The sequence below is a fragment of the Manduca sexta genome, chromosome 12 (genome assembly GCF_014839805.1).
Source record: "Manduca sexta isolate Smith_Timp_Sample1 chromosome 12, JHU_Msex_v1.0, whole genome shotgun sequence".
Taxonomy (NCBI): domain Eukaryota; kingdom Metazoa; phylum Arthropoda; class Insecta; order Lepidoptera; family Sphingidae; genus Manduca; species Manduca sexta.
In genome coordinates, this window is record NC_051126.1 from 14,081,441 (window position 1) to 14,100,242 (window position 18,802).

The 18,802-nt window shown below is 36.4% G+C and overlaps 1 protein-coding gene across 1 annotated transcript; it reads left to right on the forward strand.

Annotated features, from left to right (window-relative positions):
* Nucleotides 1-805: 805 nt before the first annotated feature.
* LOC115448769 lies at nucleotides 806-17,568 on the forward strand. The gene is made up of 4 exons (XM_030176331.1): nucleotides 806-1,519; nucleotides 10,757-10,892; nucleotides 16,615-16,908; nucleotides 17,338-17,568. Exons 1-4 carry the CDS (start codon nucleotides 1,119-1,121, stop codon nucleotides 17,566-17,568), a joined length of 1,062 nt encoding a protein of 353 aa, XP_030032191.1. The 5' UTR covers nucleotides 806-1,118.
* Nucleotides 17,569-18,802: the final 1,234 nt, after the last annotated feature.

The following is an 18,802-nucleotide window of genomic DNA, read 5'->3' on the forward strand; positions in this document are numbered from 1 at the left end:
CTATATTGCTACAATAGACAGTATTTAGTAATACCTAATGCTGTAAATAGAGCACGTTTTTTTAAGATATGTAAATCGGAGGTTTGTTTTGATTTTGAATCTTTAAAAAAACTCGAATACTATGTAAAATGTTTAAGGAAGGGAAATTAGGTTTAATCGGATTACTCTTAGTGCCGCAGTATAACTGTATACATAAGCCGGCTACTACCAGAGGTCTTCGGTTCGATACCTAGGTCGAGAACACTTTTGTACGATTTGAAATCCAATTATATATTCAATTATGTTGTACAGACTGCCTCATATTATGTTGGAATATTAACAATACCAACCATAAAAAACTAGTTTACAAAATTCTTTTCATACACAATTGACACATTTGAATTTCTTTTAACTCAGATGAGCATTTTTTTCGCAAACTATTTATTGTTTCTACAACCCTTAATTAAAAACTTCATAACTAATCCCTTTTATTAAAGCCTGTGCCCAGCAGTGGGATGCTTACATAACCGTGTGTTGTGGGCAGTGGCGAGTGTCAGTAATGTCCGGAGACGGCCGCGAGAGAGCCGCCGCTTTCACCTGCCGCCGCGCCTTGCGTTACGCCGCCGCACTGCTGCAGACAACTTGGCAAGAGACGTACATTTTACTTGGTTTATTAGCAGGTCATTGACCGAATGCTTTTATTAATGAGAGTCTTTTAATTGTTGAGATAATAACTTGAAATGTTATTAATGGCGATTTTAGTTGGAAGGCGTTTTTGATTTTTGGGTTATTTTTGTTTGCATTAAGTTTGTAATTATAATTTTATATAATATAATACACTCTTAGGGCGATTTTTATATTTTATAAAAAAGCGATATAATATTGTATTTGAGTAGGAGTTGTTGTGCTATTAACTGGTATTCGAGACTTAGCGTTTATAGATATTATCAATATTATAATTAACACGTAGGCCAATCATTACAAATAAACATCTTTACCTCACAAGTTGTAAATTGTATCTACACAAAGTCGCGTCAAGTTATTAGTCGGGGGTACTCGGTCCGCCGCTCGCGTCCAAACAGAAGAGCGTGCAGTGTAGTGCGAACCGCGCCGTGAGTTGAGCGCGCGGATGCTGCGCCATGACGGACGAGTCGGAGCCCACGGACGCCTTCGAGCGGCACGAGCGGCAGCACGAGCGCGCGCCCACCGCCACCGTCTCCAGCCTCAAGTCTGAGGACTCCACCGAGCACCTCATCTGCAAAACCCCGCAGAAAGTGAAGGAAGTTAAGGAACCCAGTGTTACTAAGAGCGACGATGCCAGTGATAAGAACTCTAGGAAGTTGGTGGTGTTTCTGGGGCTGGCGCAAGTGGTGCTGGGAGCGCTGCTGGTGGGCGCGGGCGCTGTGGCTGTGGTGAAGGGCGCCGCGCTGTCCAGGGTCGGAGCTGGGCTGTGGGCAGGCTGTGTGTCTGTCGTCGCTGGAGTGGTTGGCGTGCTCGCCGGCATCAACGATTGTTATGGACTCAATGTAGCTGGGAATGGGTGAGTTGAGGTTTAGCATGAGTACCCCAATGCTCATACATCAGATACTGAAAGGGCTAAGATCGACGGTCAGAATGTGATGTTCTCGTGCATACATCCTATCGTTAAAAACTGACACATCTCTAGAGAAACGCGGTTGTCTTTCACAATAAGATTCTATTGTAAATTTCAAACACCATCTTTTTCTTGTTCCGATGTTATGAATAAATTTTTTGTCGTGCAATCGGTAATAAGGTGTGGAGTGGAAAATGAGTGTGAACATGAATGAACTAGTCATTTTAATAGTACAATAAAATATTTCTAAACAGACCGGAGTGTTTCAAATAGAGACCAGAGTTGTGTTTTGTGAAAGTATATTTATTTGTTGTTAGTTTAAAATTATTAAAAACAGTTTTGTTAACTCGCTGAATGACCTACTTTCGAGTAATTTGTAAACAAAACACGGAAAAGGTGGGCCTGCGGTTTGTACAAATTGTGATAAAATTCAATATCTGCTGCCAATATTGAATGTAATGAACGCAACTTAGGTAGTTCTAGTTGAACGTGATGAGGTTTATTCGATTCAACCTTAAACTTTATTCTAATATGTATAATGAAAAGTCTAACAAATGTTTGTAGAAACTGGACTCTACTTCGTAATAAACACTTATCAAACCATCATAATTAGTGTACGTGACTACAAAAATAATTTAAATCACTGTTTAAAAATATTTATTACATACTGTATCCATTAATTAGCCTGTTGTCTTCCTCTTCTGACTGTAGGGCTCCAGTATTTAATATTAAAGTAGACCTCCTTAGTGTAATATTAAGTACCTAAAATAAAAAAGAAATGATATATATAGTTTTTGTTACCTTTCATCCATTGCATAAAAATTATACATAGTAAATATCTCACGCGTTAATGTTATTGGCCTAGCAAATAACACATTGCGTTAAGACGGCTTGTATAGAAAGTCAAATAAAACATCTATACGTAATCACATAAATCAACAATTTGCGTCCGAAAGTTGTCATGTTTGTTACTTTTCATTTCAGTTGCTATACAAACAACCAAACATTTGCTCGATTCTACATACGTACTATTTACTCTATGGTGCTAATATTTTTTCGTTACTTATTTTGTTGCCCGAGGCTTATCATACAATGGAAATTTGTAAATCGGACAATTAATAATAATTTTTGTCACTTCAGAATGAGCCAAAACATTATAAGAAATGATCTCTAATGTATAGGGGGGGAAGTCACTTGTAAATCTAAGTGATTTTTTTAAGAAAAATTCAATGAAAAGGACAATATTATAAGTATAATAATAAGCAGATGATTTTAAAGACTAATATAATAATAATTAAATTAGTTTTATAATCCCTGAACCAAATAATTTTAATAGAACACTGACAAATTAGAGGCACGCACAGATACAACTCTGCATAACTATTTCTACAATTTGGAAATTTGTCTATTGAAGCCAAGTTTAATAGACTTATAAATGTAATAGTGTACTAAAAACCGATTTATATGCATTAGGTGTTATTGTTGTGATTTATGACTTTAATCCACGCATTTTATTGTCAATATCGGAGTAATGAACATAAACAATGACAAATGATAAAATTGCGCGGGAATTGCACACGTCGGGTCAATTGCCTTTGGATTAGTATAGATTTAAAAGTAAGAAATATCGATTTCTAATGTTAACGCGAATGTTTGACTTAACTAATAACTAAATTAGTACAATATTTATTTAAATATTGTCACACTAATTTTTAATAAATAAATAAATATTGTCAGATTTAATTTAATTTTGTGTAATTGTAAAATGTGATATTGTACCTGACTTTCGGACGACTAACACCTCAGTCCTCCACTTTGACCACGAAGCCTGCAGTCTTCGAAACGTCGCGTCGGGAAACACACATAATATAAAAAATCACGTAAAAATCCGATAAATAGTTTTATTTTAATGTACGAAATATTGAAATTGTTTAGAAAATTAGATTTAAGTGATGCCCTAATGTTAGATTTATCTAAACAATCGTTGCAAAAAATATTATTGATCCATATTTTTCAATTTATAATGATAGTGATTATCCGATGACAATTGTCATTAACATTCAAAATTTCATCAAGACCTACTCAATCGATTATCTCTAGTACTGACTGCGTATAAAAAGAAATTTAACATTCAACATCATGATTAATATGCAACGTTTCGTCTCCTAATTTAACTACGGCACACTAAAACAGCATAAACATGCACATACTAGTTCCGTGATGACGGCTGCGCCTCCAAATGTTGAATAAAACATCGCATGTGACATGTGCATTGATAATATTGATTAGGTACATCGCACACTGTGGCGTGTGGTAACGCATATCATGTGTAGCTTATTAATTTATTTTTAAAAGGTAATCGTGACTACATTTGGAATATTGGTCTCTTTAGTATCTAAATATCCAATGGGTTGATATAAGTACTAAATAAAACTTAAGTTATGGTACTCAAATATACATTAAGCTGGCGCCACACACAGCAAAAATATTTGTACACTTATTTGAACACTTGTTTGAACTCATGTGGCACGGGTATTTGCGTATTTGTGCAAAGTTTGTTTAAATGTTTGCGTATTTGCCATTCGGTATCGGTTTTCCGAACACGCATCAAAACGTTCAAAGTTGTCGAGTTGCTTGAAGGAGTACCGATTATATCGAAAACCTAAAAGTAAAAGCCACAAAATTTTAATTTGGTCAGTGTCTGTAACTGTGTTCAAATGTGTGGCAAAGTCTTTGTTCAAATATTTGTCTATGTGTGGCGCCGGCATTACAGCAAATTTCGGAACTAAGTAGCTCTAAGTAGCGAAAGAAAGAATCTTCAGAGTATAAAGAAGTAAGTTCTGGCACAAGAATACAGACAAATCTCCTTGAAATTGGATCGAATTTTTAAAACATTTACGAAAAAATCGTGGTCAAAACCAACAAGGAAAACTTGTCTCTTATAGCCCCCGAATGTATTTTTATTAGTGTAATTAATCATCAATGGAAAGTATTTTTGTTACGCGTAATATTATCATCGCCTTGATCAGTGTGCGATAAGTTTCACGCACGTTCGTTTTACCTTACAAATTATATAACATCAAAAGTAACTGAGGTGACGCTAGGATTTGATTATATATTTACATAATTAAAGTATTACTATTTTATTTTTAATACAGAGTATGTTTTATGCAACGCTACGTACTGATGTGTTCTACTTATTTACCGGTTTGAGAAACGGCGCAAGAAAAATCCATAAACTATGTGTTTTCCAGATTGGTTCAAAATTGGTTATCGAAGGTTCTAAGAAGCTAGCATGAAGATTACTATTTGGAATAAAAGCAAATAGGTTTTATAAATAGTTACATTACCTATGTGCACTTTCTGTCTATTGCAGATTTTGAAAACATCTATATTGATTGTTATTTACAATAAAAAGGAGCATTGATAACATATTGATTCCACTTTTACCTTTTTAATATTTTATTTAATTCATTCTAACGACATGCATGCAATATTTCACATTTTCCTTGTAAATAAAAACATTAAAATACTTAGATTACTTATATCAAAAGATTAGTATCAAATTAAAAATTAATTTATCACAACACATCACTTTTATTATAATAAACATGTTCAGATCAGCTTTCTCCCGCGGCTCGGCTGTACGTACGCCTTTCCGTAGTACGTTTCGTAATGTTGCCAATTAAAAAACAACAACATTTACCGCGAAAGTATTTATAGAAATGCCACAAACAATTTCGTAATTGTTATTTAACAAAGTTAAACTGGACGGCCTATTGAGAGACAAATTTGTATTAAAAGAAACATAATTACACCATTATTGCTTATTTAGGCATGTCACGACGACTATTTTGTTCAATCAAAATCCAATTTTCGGTTTTAATATTCAAAGTGTTTAACCAATATGGTGGGTATTCTATTGGTGAATATTAAATTTATACTCTGAGGACACCTTACAATGAATGTTGACAGACGTTAACTGTAAAGCATATTATGTACTACAAAAAAAAAGAAATCTTAAGTAACGTCCACCATTTTCTATACTTAAGTAAATAGCCATTATAACATTGAAGTAGAATGACAGCACTAGAGTCTATGCGCCCAAAACTTTAAAAAAGCTAATGACGCTCATCTTGCGCGCGGCAAACGCGATGTAGTCGGGAACTGTATTTGTTACCTTTACGTGAAATGTGCGCGGTAAAAATGCACCGAAAGTGTGTGTATAAAAAGTACGGGTCTTCAAATTGATACAAAACGTCGTATAAAGAGGAGTTTCGACGTTATCACACTGTTTAAATAAAGAATAACATGTTAATTTTCTTTGTATTTTTATCTGACCGTCCAAGGTTGATTCAATTGTTTTGATGATTAAAATTAAAGCTTTCAGATTTTTGCACACAATTATTTATTGTTGCAAGAGGTTGGAGGACTTTGCAAATAGTTATTGCAGTGGCTCACGATTAATGATTATTAAGTTCTTCTCTTGATGATTAGCAAATAAATTGAGTTAGTGTTCATAAAGTTTCATACTCAACATCCATCTTAATAAATTGGAAAATAATAACATTTCATCAGGTTTGTTTTCCTAAATATCTAGCTTGAGACCAGGAGTCGGAATACATTGGATCTTAGTTTTAGTTGCAACAGATGCATCCGTTAAAATCAATAAGAGCTCTATGATATCACATTTAAATAACAATATTACATAATTCATTCCTCAACGCCAGGTGTGGTTGCAGTGAACCAACGATTATTATCTATACATAATAATATTATAAAACAAAGTGAAGTAAAGGTGTTTTCTGTTTGTCTGTATGTTATCGATTTTCTCATAATGTACTGAACGGGTTTTTATAAAATTTGGTATAGTTTAAGACTCTGGAAAGGTTATAAGACTCTTTCTTTTCCCGGAAAAATATAAAGCGGGACTTTTATCCCGAAAAACTCCTTCACGCGGGCGAAGCCGCGAGCAAAAGCTAGTGTGTTTTCTTCATCAAAAGGCTTGTGAAAATGCAATTACTGGAAACCTTTCACACATGAGATCAATACTCAACATCCGTTAGACAATTACGACTTTATTACAACGCCGTGTATGAAATTATATTTTTATTATTATTGACGCAATTACTTTTACGTCTTTATAGCGATGTGTGATGCCTCCGAGGTGCTAGATTTCTTGTGAGAAGTATTCATTTCTGCATGTGCTAATGCCTTTATATTTGAATTCATATAAATGAAGAAATATTTGCGAGAATGTGCGGAATCAGTTCCTTTGCCGATTCATATAATTTTCTATTTGAATCTTTGAATGTGGAATGTCAATTGTTGCTGTTATATAACTATACTTTAAATGTGCGAGGAGATTATGACCGAGTAACTCTTTTTGCTGAAGAGCTCACTTTTTTACTGACTATTAAAGTATTTTGTATCATCGTTATGCCTAAATTACATGAACGTATATTGTGTAAGTTTTTTTTTACTGCATATAGCATGGTAACTACGTAGGTACGCTTTTTTTAAGTAATATTTTAAAATCTGTAGTATTTTAATTTTTATTATAAACGAGGTATAATATCAGCCCTGTATTATATACTGTCCCAGTGTTGGGCACGGGCTTCCTCTACTACTGAGAGGGATTAGGGCGTAGTCCACCACGCTGGCCTAGTGCGGGTTGGTAGACTTCACACACTCTCGAAAAATCCTAATAGAGAATTTCTCAGGTATGCAGGTTTCCCCACGATGTTTTTCTTCATCGTTAAAGCCAACGATAATTCACAAAGAATACCTACATATTTTTTAGAAAAGTTAGAGGTGTGTGTGAGGTATACTATATTGGAAAATAAAAATGTACCACTTATCTCTTCACGCTGCTAAGTAACGGGTATTTTAAATTTAAATTTACTCATTGATCTTTACTCAAGTACAAGAGTACCGACGTCTACACAAATGTAAGTATATCGCTCTATACAGTTGAGATCGTCAAGTGCTGACTAGTGTTCTGTAACATCTAATTATTGTTAAAGCAAGACAGCTGTACGTTTTACCTGTATGATAGAAAGTGACGGAGTACGTAATCAGCGAACCGTACTGCGGTGGAGAAATTGGATCGTTATCACTAGCATATTTAAATAATGTATTTGATTAAGTGTATTGAGTAATTATAAATTTTTCTTTGGATTATTGTATTAATAACAAAATATGTTCTACAAAAGAATAATTATTTCCCATTTCAATTTCTCGCCAAGATTTGTAAAACCAGCTGTTACAAAGTGCGACTACATTTTCCACAAACAGAAACAACTCCTAGAATTTCAAATTAAAAACAGTACAATACTTCACTACGCTCGACTTACTGAGGTTTCTTTAGATATTTCATTATGCCATGAAATTAGGCTCGCTTCATTATAATTTACCTCGAAAGACAATGCGCAGTAGAACTAGAGTATTTGTCGGTAGAAATAAATAAAACGCTAGCACACCATAGGAAGAGTTCCTATGGATTCATACGAAAAACCTATCTGATTAAATAACAGTAAATAGTAATGCAAAATGTTAGCAATCGTGGTTACACATAGAAACAAGATCTAATTAAATAATTTCTCCATGCGCAGTGAGTATTCTACGCCTTATTCGGGAACTTCCTCCCTGCCAATGCGCAGGCGCAGCGGCGCGTGGCACCCGCAATTTACCACCTGTTGTTTACTCACACACGCGCATACACACACGCGCGCGCGTCATCTACAGTCCGCCACTATGGTAATGTTCTCACGAATTGTTTTATGTCCAGTTATTGTTATTGTTTATCTAAGTTTATAATGGCTGATCTATTGGGTTCTATTGGGTTTAATTGGTGGGAAGATGTTGCCCTTTGTGCGTCGGTGGGATATTGTCTCGTGCCAGCAACCAATCTTGTAGAATAAGGAATAAAGGTAGTCATTATAGAATCTCATTTACATCCGAAATCGAGAGGATGTATGAGTGCATTGCTATGTTTTGAATTATGAAGGGATAGCGATGGAGGGGGGTGGAGGGAGGGAGTTGCTTATTTGGTTTTATTCCTGACCTCATACATGTATAATGTATATGTATATTATGTAAAAATATTACCTTATTGTTATTTGATTATGATTTTCTGTGAGACAATATGCTTCACTCAGGGTTAGACCATTTCTGTAATTGTGAACGCGTGGTTCTTCAGAACATTTGGTTCCATAATAACCAAATATTTGCGATCGAATATGTCGACGATGAAATCAGTTCCGTAGCTGTTTGTTCTTGCATTACCGCCCATCTCTCGTGTTAGAGTCTTTTACATCTTTATTTATCGTTCTATAGAGCTAATACAAAAACGCTAGCTAATAAAAGCAATCAGTCAACACGATGCTTGCAGGAAGTTGCATGTGAGGGTACCGTTGCTGTTGTGCAGCGCCACCCATCGTGCGCGCGCGCATGCTGTCTGTCAGCTCTGTCACACGCTACTTGTCTAGTAGACGCCACTTCCGGAACGCTTTGTTTGTAATCACTCATGTGTACATTATGGAGTTAAATTATCATATGTTGATAATTTTATCTTACTAAATGCGAAAGTTTGTGAAAATGTTTGCACATTTGTTTGTCATTAAATACAGTAACAGCTGAACGTATTCGAATGAAATTTGGCCCAGGGATAGACCATGTCCAAATTAACATATAGGCTGCTTTTAATCACGGTAATTTGCTCCCATAGGTAATAACTAATAATGAATGTTTAAATAGTTGCGCTGGTGTCGTACAGATGGCGCTATAAATTACTACAGTGTTTTAGGAACTTTTGTGACGGAAAGGGCTTTTAACACGGGCGAAGCCACAAGAAACTTTTCGCCTATTCGTCTCTTAATAATTTAGATTTTAGAAAATAATAGTGATGGTTTTAATTTCTTACCTGATACCTAGATCAATCTGTTGAAGTTATTACACAGACGGATTGGCCGAATTTTTATAATACATATTAAAGTTTACATATTTTTAATTAAGTGGACGTAGAGTCATAAAATCAGTGCCTAATATTTTTGTCAATGTGTTTTAAAAAAGTATATTAGGCCGATCCCATATTTTTAGGCAGGAACAAGCATATATAACAGTCAAATCCGTTTATTTGTGATAATAATATAATTTATATATCTTAATTTACCCATATAAACCCTAAGTTTATGACAAAAGACCATACTAAAGGAAACACAAGACGTTAAAGATAATTAACCGAAGTTAGTGAAAGCGGCTGCGGTAAGCGATCACTATCAGCTGATTACAAAACGTGTAGACTTGATGACTGCCTTATTATCCAGCACCATTGTACCCTCTGCTTCTATAACTCGATTTGTGGGTAGATCCAAGATTATTTTCAAGTCTAAAAAGTTTGGAGCGGTTAATTTGACCGATATTAGTTCTGTGTTACAAATAAAATTAAAGTTTTTGTGTGTTTTTTCGACGTAAAAGTGTGGGAATATATTTACGAAAGTAATTGAACACGAATTGCAACAAGGTTCTTAATGTAATTGCATTTATATTTTGCTCATAAAAAAGTCAATTTAAGCTGTATGGTTCATGGTTCCTTTGCCTGTTCTCTTGGAATAAATATATAGGATTAATGGCGGCAAACTTGTCTACGCGGTGATCCGCTGATTCTGAAGTGATAAAAGTTTTATGTGTTATAATATTTGTAATCATGATTGATTTACATTTTATAATTTACAGATTTATACAAGTAATAATTTCGATGTAAAATGTTTTAAATTGTAGGGTTCCATCAAAAGAAGTTGAGTCTTAACCTACGCACATGTGTAATTTATTGATAAAACAAATATTTATTAAGCAAATTTCGATTCAGTAGTACAATATTTAAATTTCATCGACCGTACTTAATGCAACACTGTTTATCACTGTAAGTCAATTTATCAAAAGTACACAATGTTCTACGAACTTATGGCAGACCTAGTCGTATCCTAGTTACTCTGTAGATATAAAAAAAAATACATTACTGTCTCTTAGTGGCAAAGGGTCCATATAATCCAATTCCTGTCGGATTCCCTTTCATAACACATGAAAGGGTAATATTAGTACCTATAAGTAGTGTCGAGTTCTCTTTTGGAAAATTGTATCCTTCGTCACTGCTGTCTCTTATTGAACATGTTTCGTTCCCAGGAGTCCTCTGCTGACGGCGTTCCTGGCGCTGTCGCTGCTGTGCCTGGCGTGCGGCAACAGCGCGGCGGTGCTCGCCGCGACGGGCCTCCACCGCGACTCGATGCGCGCGCCGCCCGCGACGCCGGCCACTTTTGACGTAAGTTTTTTTAATAGCATTAATAATAATAATATAATAATATCAGCCCTGTATTATATACTTGCCCATTGCTGAGCACGGACCTCCTCTACTACTGAGAGGGATTAGGCCTTAGTCCACCACGCTGGCCTAGTGCGGATTGGTAGACTTCACACACCTTCGAAATTCCTATAGAGAACTTTTCAGATGTGTAGGTTTCCTGACGATGTTTTCCTTCACCGTTAAAGCGAACGATAAATTCACAAAGAATTGTTGTAAATTATGTTAATTTGATGTTGGAGACGTAAGTTTGAAAACAACACACAAACATTCATCACGTCTTTATCTCAGAAAGGGAGACAGAAGTACAATCAAAGCATTCACGTTTCGGTTATGTGTTCCATCCTATGACGTGATATGGGTGATCCTATTGCCATACGGGACATAAAGATTCTGGGCTCCTGTTGAACAGAAAAACCTAATATGATTCACGATCAGATCTAACACAGAGCGCGTGCGCACAATCTCAGACTATTTGCAAGGCAGCGGATCACAAATAAATTAATCGTGAATAACTTATCACACATGGTTACACTTAAATAGTTTGCGTTCGCTCCATACACAGGCCTTGACTTCGCGGCTCACCTCACCTAGCCACTAGGTGGTTTGCCATCACATGTTCCGACGGATATAGTTAATCAATCGATAGATCTGTCCCAGGTAACATGTATGACCTCCCTGAAATTACCATTTTGTTATATAATAGTCGTATGGAATTTTTTAAACTTTTGAATGATAATTATGAGAATCCTTTCATAAGTTTGTCTACGTGATGCAATGACGTGATGAAGATACCTCTCTAATTGTATGCTGATAGAGGCATAGTGAAGACTGTATGGTATTTGTCAGTTCATTCATATTAGTAGATAAAGTACACGATTTCGTTGTAAAATTTATGAATAACAGACTACCGAGTATGTCATTATGGTCGAATTTTCACTATATATGTGTTATCACCAATCAGTCGTTTAAAGTAGATACAACATTAACCAGCAAAATGTACTCCTTATAAATCATTTAGCCGGAGACTAAGACCCCGTTCGGATGACAAGCATTGGAGCGTTAACAACTACACGTGTTTTGCATGTCAACAACATCTCGAACAAAATACTTGTAGGTTAAAGCGCTTTGCTAACTCTCGTCATATGAAGGGATTTTTTTATTGCTTTAAATGACAAGACGAGCTTGCCGTTCGCCTGATGGTAAGCGATACGGCCGCCCATAAACAGTAGAAACACCCAGCACCTTGAATTACAAAGTATTGTTTTATATTCCACTGCGCTCGCAATCCTGAGGCATGAGATGTTAAGTCTTATTATGTCCATTAGTTAAGTTACTCAATTTTTATTGTTTCAACCTTAAGCTTAGTTCGGATTATGCTAATATTTTGGTTATCATCATCATCACTGGCAATTAACATCTATGTGGGATGAATAAGTAGCGAAAAGAAGTTGCGAGCTATGATATCCACCTACGTTGGTGACTTATCAGACCGATTCTAGCTCGAAAGATAAAACCGCAGATTTGGCAGCGGATTTCTGTATTTGTATATGGTAAAACGGTTTAGTTAAGTCGCGAATAATAGCAACTAAAAGTGTTTGAACACCGAAAATTTTGTCAGTAGATTAGTACAGGCTTGTTTAGTCACTAATTACTCGAGGCTTTACAGACTAAAGACTTGCGGGCATTTTATACCGGTAAACTCAATTAATACCTAGATTATAGATATTAAACTCTAAACGCTAGTGAAAGTATAGATTTTAGGACGCCGACAGTGAATAACAGGTAACGTAGCTGCATACCGTTATTTCTACCGTATATTATTGATTCAAATGTGTTTGGATATTAGTTGCTAAATGATAATATTCTAAAGTAATTTAGCACAGGAATGAGTTACATTTCCTGTTGTTAATTACCGTCACACGTGTCCGTGAAGGGGCAAGCCAGAGGTACATTGAATTTTAAGACCTACATCTGCGTTTTTTAATTGCTTCATTAGTCTCATGACAGCTTACTTTGACTGTGAACTAGGTTTTGATAGTCTAGTATTTATAAAATGGCTGAGAACCGTCATTTTTCAACTCCCCTTTCCCTATCACTGTAGTTTCAAAGCCTGAGGTATGCTAGTAACCCATTTACTAGGATTTATGGTGATAAATGCATTAGTCTAGTCAAAAGGTGCTTGAGCGAGGTGGAGCTACTACTTCATTTTTGAATACTTTTGTTAATAAGCAACTTATCTGTTTCGTTTAGTACACTCCGTTATCAATAAAGGCAGTGCCTAATTTTCCTTTCGTCTTTAAAGTTCGCACCATTCTTCTGATAGTGTTGGTGTTTGATGGTGATTTACCAGTTACTAACTTGGTTAATTTGTGGTATAAAAATATCGTCGAAGTGGTAGCGGCGGTCTAGTAATTCCTCCTTAGCTTACTCCTTCGGAAATATAGACGCCTTTTCATAAAACATTTCGTATTTTTACTGATTGTTTAATAATAATAATTCGTATTGCGGTTACCCAAACACATTAATATCTGGAAGTATACCGACAACAGCTTAATTAGAATTTCATGTATCCGCTTATAAAAAGTGTAATTCTGTGCGAATTGAGCCTGTCAATTCGCCAAAAGGCATAGTATGTGGCACAAGGACATTTTCGAGAGGTGCGGATTTTTTAAACCGTTACTAAAATGTCGATACGAGTATCTTCGATGAAATCGGACTACATTTTTGACTGACTGACTTACTGCTACATGGATCGGCTGTGCCGTCTCTGAGAGGGTGACTCTTTAGATCGAATATCCATTAGTCAATTAAATCGGTGCCTAGTTCTTGTATATCAGAATCGAAATCAAGAAGAATGTGTAGTCAATGTTGTGTTCCAGTTTGGAGAACATTGTAGCCAGTGTAACTACTGGACATAATAAGACTTAACATCTCAGGTCTCAGGATGGCGAATGGAATAACAAACAATACTTTGCAATTTAGGGTATTGGATGTTGTTTCTAATGTTTACGGCGGTCATATCGCTTACCAACAGGCGAACGGCAAGCTCGTCTCGTCATTCAAAGCAATAAAAAGAAACCCTTCTAATATCACAACTTTATCTCACTTGCCGTTAAGTGATAATATCCCAAAAAGTTTTGATTTAATGGAGAACATAATGCACTTACTGACATGAAACAACATCTTACATCTTAAAGTGTCAGCACAGTACCCATGAAGCAATTTGTACTTAAAAATAATAATGGTATGTCTTGGACAGAGGCACTTACCATCCTCTAGCGGGTTGTCTCATCATTGAGTACAAATTACTAAGTTTCGGAGCGGTTACGCCAGCTCGCAATGAGGCAATGTTTTGGTGCGCGGTTGTAAGCGTCGTGACTCGATTCGGGGGTCATTACTCGTAATCAGACAGCGACGAGCCGGGCCTTGACCGCGCCCCGTGGGAGACTTACACTTTTCAAAACATCACGGTGTTTGTAATAATCCTTTATGAGTTCACGAACTCTCGAGTAAGCTCGCATGATTTTCTTCGCGAAATTAAAATTAGTTTTTCGGAATACAAATTGCCTGTAGAAACTTTTGAACTTCGTCTTTTTTGTTTTCTTTTTTTTATATGGTCACCGCAAAGTAACCCCGTTGTACCTGATGGTAAATGGAGTGGGGTCCATATAGAGTGTCGACTGACATGAGATGATTACCCTTCGGTAAACGACATAATTATGCCAGCGTGTTTGAACCGGATATACAGGCTGATCCTGGAACACGACACACATACGTGGGCGGGTTTTAATACCTTGTGTATGGTGGTCGCTATCCAGGCGGATATAAAATATATCCTACCACCAGTATGTATCCAATTTCATTCCAAACTATTCACTGGTTAACCGTGATGTGGTGTCTATACTAATATGATAAAGTAGTCTAGTGTATGAATTTATGTTATGACAAAAATAAAACTTAATTTCTAGATGACTACTAAATTTATAAATTCTAAAGATAAATTTATCTACTATTCATTTGTTTAATATTTATATCTATGCCATGTATATATGTTAATTTGACATAGCATCGCGTTGCACGGCTGTCATATATCTCGTATTTATTGCATTCGACTCGAGGCTGCGCGACCTCGATTAGTTCTAACGTTAAGGAAAACATTACGGCAGATGTAATCCCAGTTCGACCAGAATTACCGTTCTTAGATACGTGATCAATATTACCTATAAATGCTCACAGTACCTGTGGATTTGTGGTTGGATGGACTACCTTCATTAAAAGGTATTAGGCTAGTGTTAGCTTCCAACAATATCATGGCTAGTACAAAATGTAATATCGAAGCATACACGTAAGTTTTAGGTGGAATAACAACACCATCCTCGTCTCACTTATACGCTATGCAGCAAAACTGCGTGTATTAACTGATAAACAAATAATTCAGAACATCGTCAGGTTTTTCAAAAAGCAAATTCAAGGCAAAAGCCGCCCTATTTATGTTGCAAACAAATTTCTTGGAGTTAAGATTAGCTGACAAATACTCGTAAAACCGATAGTTTTAGCGAAATGGTCGTTTCGCCACACCGAGTGTCTGATTGGAGCCTTTCCGCTAGTTAAGTGAAAACGCGCGGTTTCACTCGTGATTGACGGTGGATGACTTTACTGGAGTTACGAGTGTTACGAGAATAAATGACAACGATATTTTGCGGTCTGACGATCGTCAAAGGTGCCTGACATTATATTTGGACTGCACTGTACTAAACAGTTGTAATGTTTACTGTTATAGGGAACAATAAAATTCTTAAAATGTGCATTTAATTTGATTGTTTAGATTCCAAATCTATCTCACCAGTTACAAATAATCTACAAACTAAGATAAATTTTGTCTCATAGGCATTATGATGGATTTTCGGCTCTACATATCATAGACTAGAATCTTATACTAAGTATTTGTATAGTATTATCGTACTAAAACATTATGTCGTGGCATAAGGATTAAATTCGCAATCCCAATGTTTAAACAACTTTTAATGTTAGTGCTCCTATATCATTACATGCACGAATTAGAAATAAAACAAAAAATATTTTCTATGAGATAGTGATATAAATTAAGTCGGCTTAGTTTCAATGCCTTCTAAAACATTAAACATTACTTTGTTTTTCTAAACACTTCATAACTACATTCGACGTAAACCTTGAAGTTCATATATCATCCACGTTGTGAATTTAAAATATGATTCTACTGTAGTAAGGAATTTGGGTTATCATACGATCTTTGACGCTTATCTGATGCGACTAAATTTAATAGATACACGTGTTAAACATCACTGCACGCTCAGACGTTCAAGTATGAATTGTAAAACTATGCACACATTAAAGCAAGTTAGTTTCTATTATAATAACTAGATAAACAAGTATATAGAATGCCTGTATATAGAAAAATGTGAATTATACGCACTTTACCTATTTTATAAAGAAATATTGATCGGGAAATGGGAACGCAACTTGTTTTCTAGTTATTTGACTGACCTTACAAAGGAAGGAACAAAACTGATTGAAGTGACGCGTTACTACAAGCAAAAATACAGAGAGGTTTTACTACTCAGGAAATTATAGAATGTAATTACTTTAAAATAAACACATTATTACCTGAATCACCCTTTATAACAGTTAATTTTCTAACCAGGATGAGATGCAAGCGTGGACGCCGGTGTTGACCAACATCGCATTGTTGATCATCGCGGTGGTGCATTGCCTGGTGTGCATCATCACCATCTACCAGCTGTCCAAGCGGGTGTGCCCCTGCTTCCGGAGCAAGCAGGCGTTCGACCACAACCAGTTCGATCCCACGTTCAAGGCGGGACAGCCTTACGTGGTGCACGTGGATGAGGTCAAGAGGGTCCATGATGTAGAGAGGGTACGGAACCATGAGCTCTGCAAGGAGTTGGAGAAGAAGCTGCAGGGGACCTTGAAGAAGAAGGTGGGTTTATAAATTATGAGTGATCTAGTTCTATAGCAGTTTACGGTACAAATGACGTTTTGTGAGATAAATTAATAGATATAATAGAGGAATTTGTTTTCGTGTGAGGGCTATATTATAATTTTTTAACCGGCTATGGTGAATAATGGCTCCACCAAAATAATCCCACTGCACCTGATGTTAAGTGGTGTGTCAAGTGATATGAGATCGTTCTCCGTCATCAGTGGACACAAATATGCTGGCCTGTTTGCATCCGGATATACAGGCTGATCTCGGAACGTAATACATTTACGTAGGCCACTATTGCAGGTTTTACACGCTGATGTTATGTACGGTGGTCGTTTTTCAGGCGGATACGAATATCCGACCAGCAGTTAGTATTGTTAGTTTATCTTGATATAATATTAACTAATGTATATTTCTGTGTAGCAGGAGGAGAGTCCAGAGTACGGCAGCGCGAACAGCAAGGAGCGGTTGGTGACGCGCTGGCTCGGGCGGCAGCCGGCCGGGGCGGGTGGCGCGGGGGGCGGCGCGGGGGGCACGGCGGGGCGCGCGCGGCGCCACGGCGTGAGGAAGCCTCGGAAGCTCGCGCACGCGCACGCGCCCGTCGTGCTGCTGCCCGCGCACCCGGCGAGCACGGTGAGTCCCGCGGTGTACTGAACCTCTACACCCTGCAGTGGCGAAAAGTTACATTTTCCGAAAGGGAACCCGACACATCATAATATTAATATGAAGGCAGTCTGAAAATCGTTCTAATGGTAATTAAATTCTACATAAAGGGAAGCCGACAGGAATCGGGTTATACGGACTCTTCGCCACTGTTGGCCTGTAGATTGTTACAGCTGACTAACGCGACGGTCGTGACTGAAACACAAGGGATTTAACTTACAACTTTCAGTTACAAACAACTGTACGGCATCCTATTTAATTGTATATTAAATCCATATCCTATTATGTACTTTTTGCCTTTTACAAAAAAATAACATGAAATCGAATAAAGGCCGTACTGGAATAACATATCCAATATTTTAGCAAGCTTACTGAATATATATTTTTTATAACATATTTATTGCGCTATACAATTAGCGATGACAAAATTGATGAAAGGCAAGAGTGATTATATTTCTTAAATTAATATTGTCATTCAATTAACTCTCATTGATTGCGCGCTAATGAAACCAATAATAATTATTCTGATATTTACAATTCGTAACCAATCAACATTTCGAATTACATCAACCAAATATGTTTAATCAACGGCCATTAGTTTTTATTTACGCCGCTATTGTCACAATAAACATTTAATAAACTTGTCAATAAACTGTTACGGCAGGAATTGCTTCATTCGTTTTGTACAATTTATAAAATGTTACATAAACTGTCTGCGTACAAAAGATTTCAACGCGTTTTGTAACTCGCCCTTTTTCACGATCAATGGGAATTTGATTGTTTTAGATAAATATAAGTTAACAGCATGTAATTTAAGTCTCATTTTTTCATATTTAAAGTCTCTGATTTAGTCGCAAATAAGCACCAATGTAAGTTTTCGCCGAGCTTATTTATGTCCAAGAATTTATTTATTTTCTAGATACGACAAAATATTTTTTAAGAAACAGTGTCATCTCTCTTGTTAAGTTTGCATTATCTGAGAGTCCAAAAGATCAATATAACTTCCAATGATACTTAAATAAATACAACAAAACCACATATTTTGCCAACATGCGTAATATCACAAATGAATGAATCTCGCTTCGAGAGTGCGCACATTCCGCGGCGCGACCTCACTCGGCGCTTACGCAACGCTCACCCGACATGAAGCCTTTTCATGATCTTTAGATAGTTTATTTTTAACGGAGAAAGTTTATGCAATGGTTGATGTTTGTGTATTGAGGTT

What these genes read in the sequence shown, in the direction of transcription:
- LOC115448769 (XM_030176331.1), top strand. Translation starts at nt 1,119, where the DNA reads ATGACGGACGAGTCGGAGCCCACGGACGCCTTCGAGCGGCACGAGCGG. An exon ending in CTCAATGTAGCTGGGAATGG is followed by an intron (nt 1,520 to 10,756) that starts GTGAGTTGAGGT and finishes TTTCGTTCCCAG; the next exon opens with GAGTCCTCTGCTGACGGCGT. An exon ending in AGGGGACCTTGAAGAAGAAG is followed by an intron (nt 16,909 to 17,337) that starts GTGGGTTTATAA and finishes ATTTCTGTGTAG; the next exon opens with CAGGAGGAGAGTCCAGAGTA.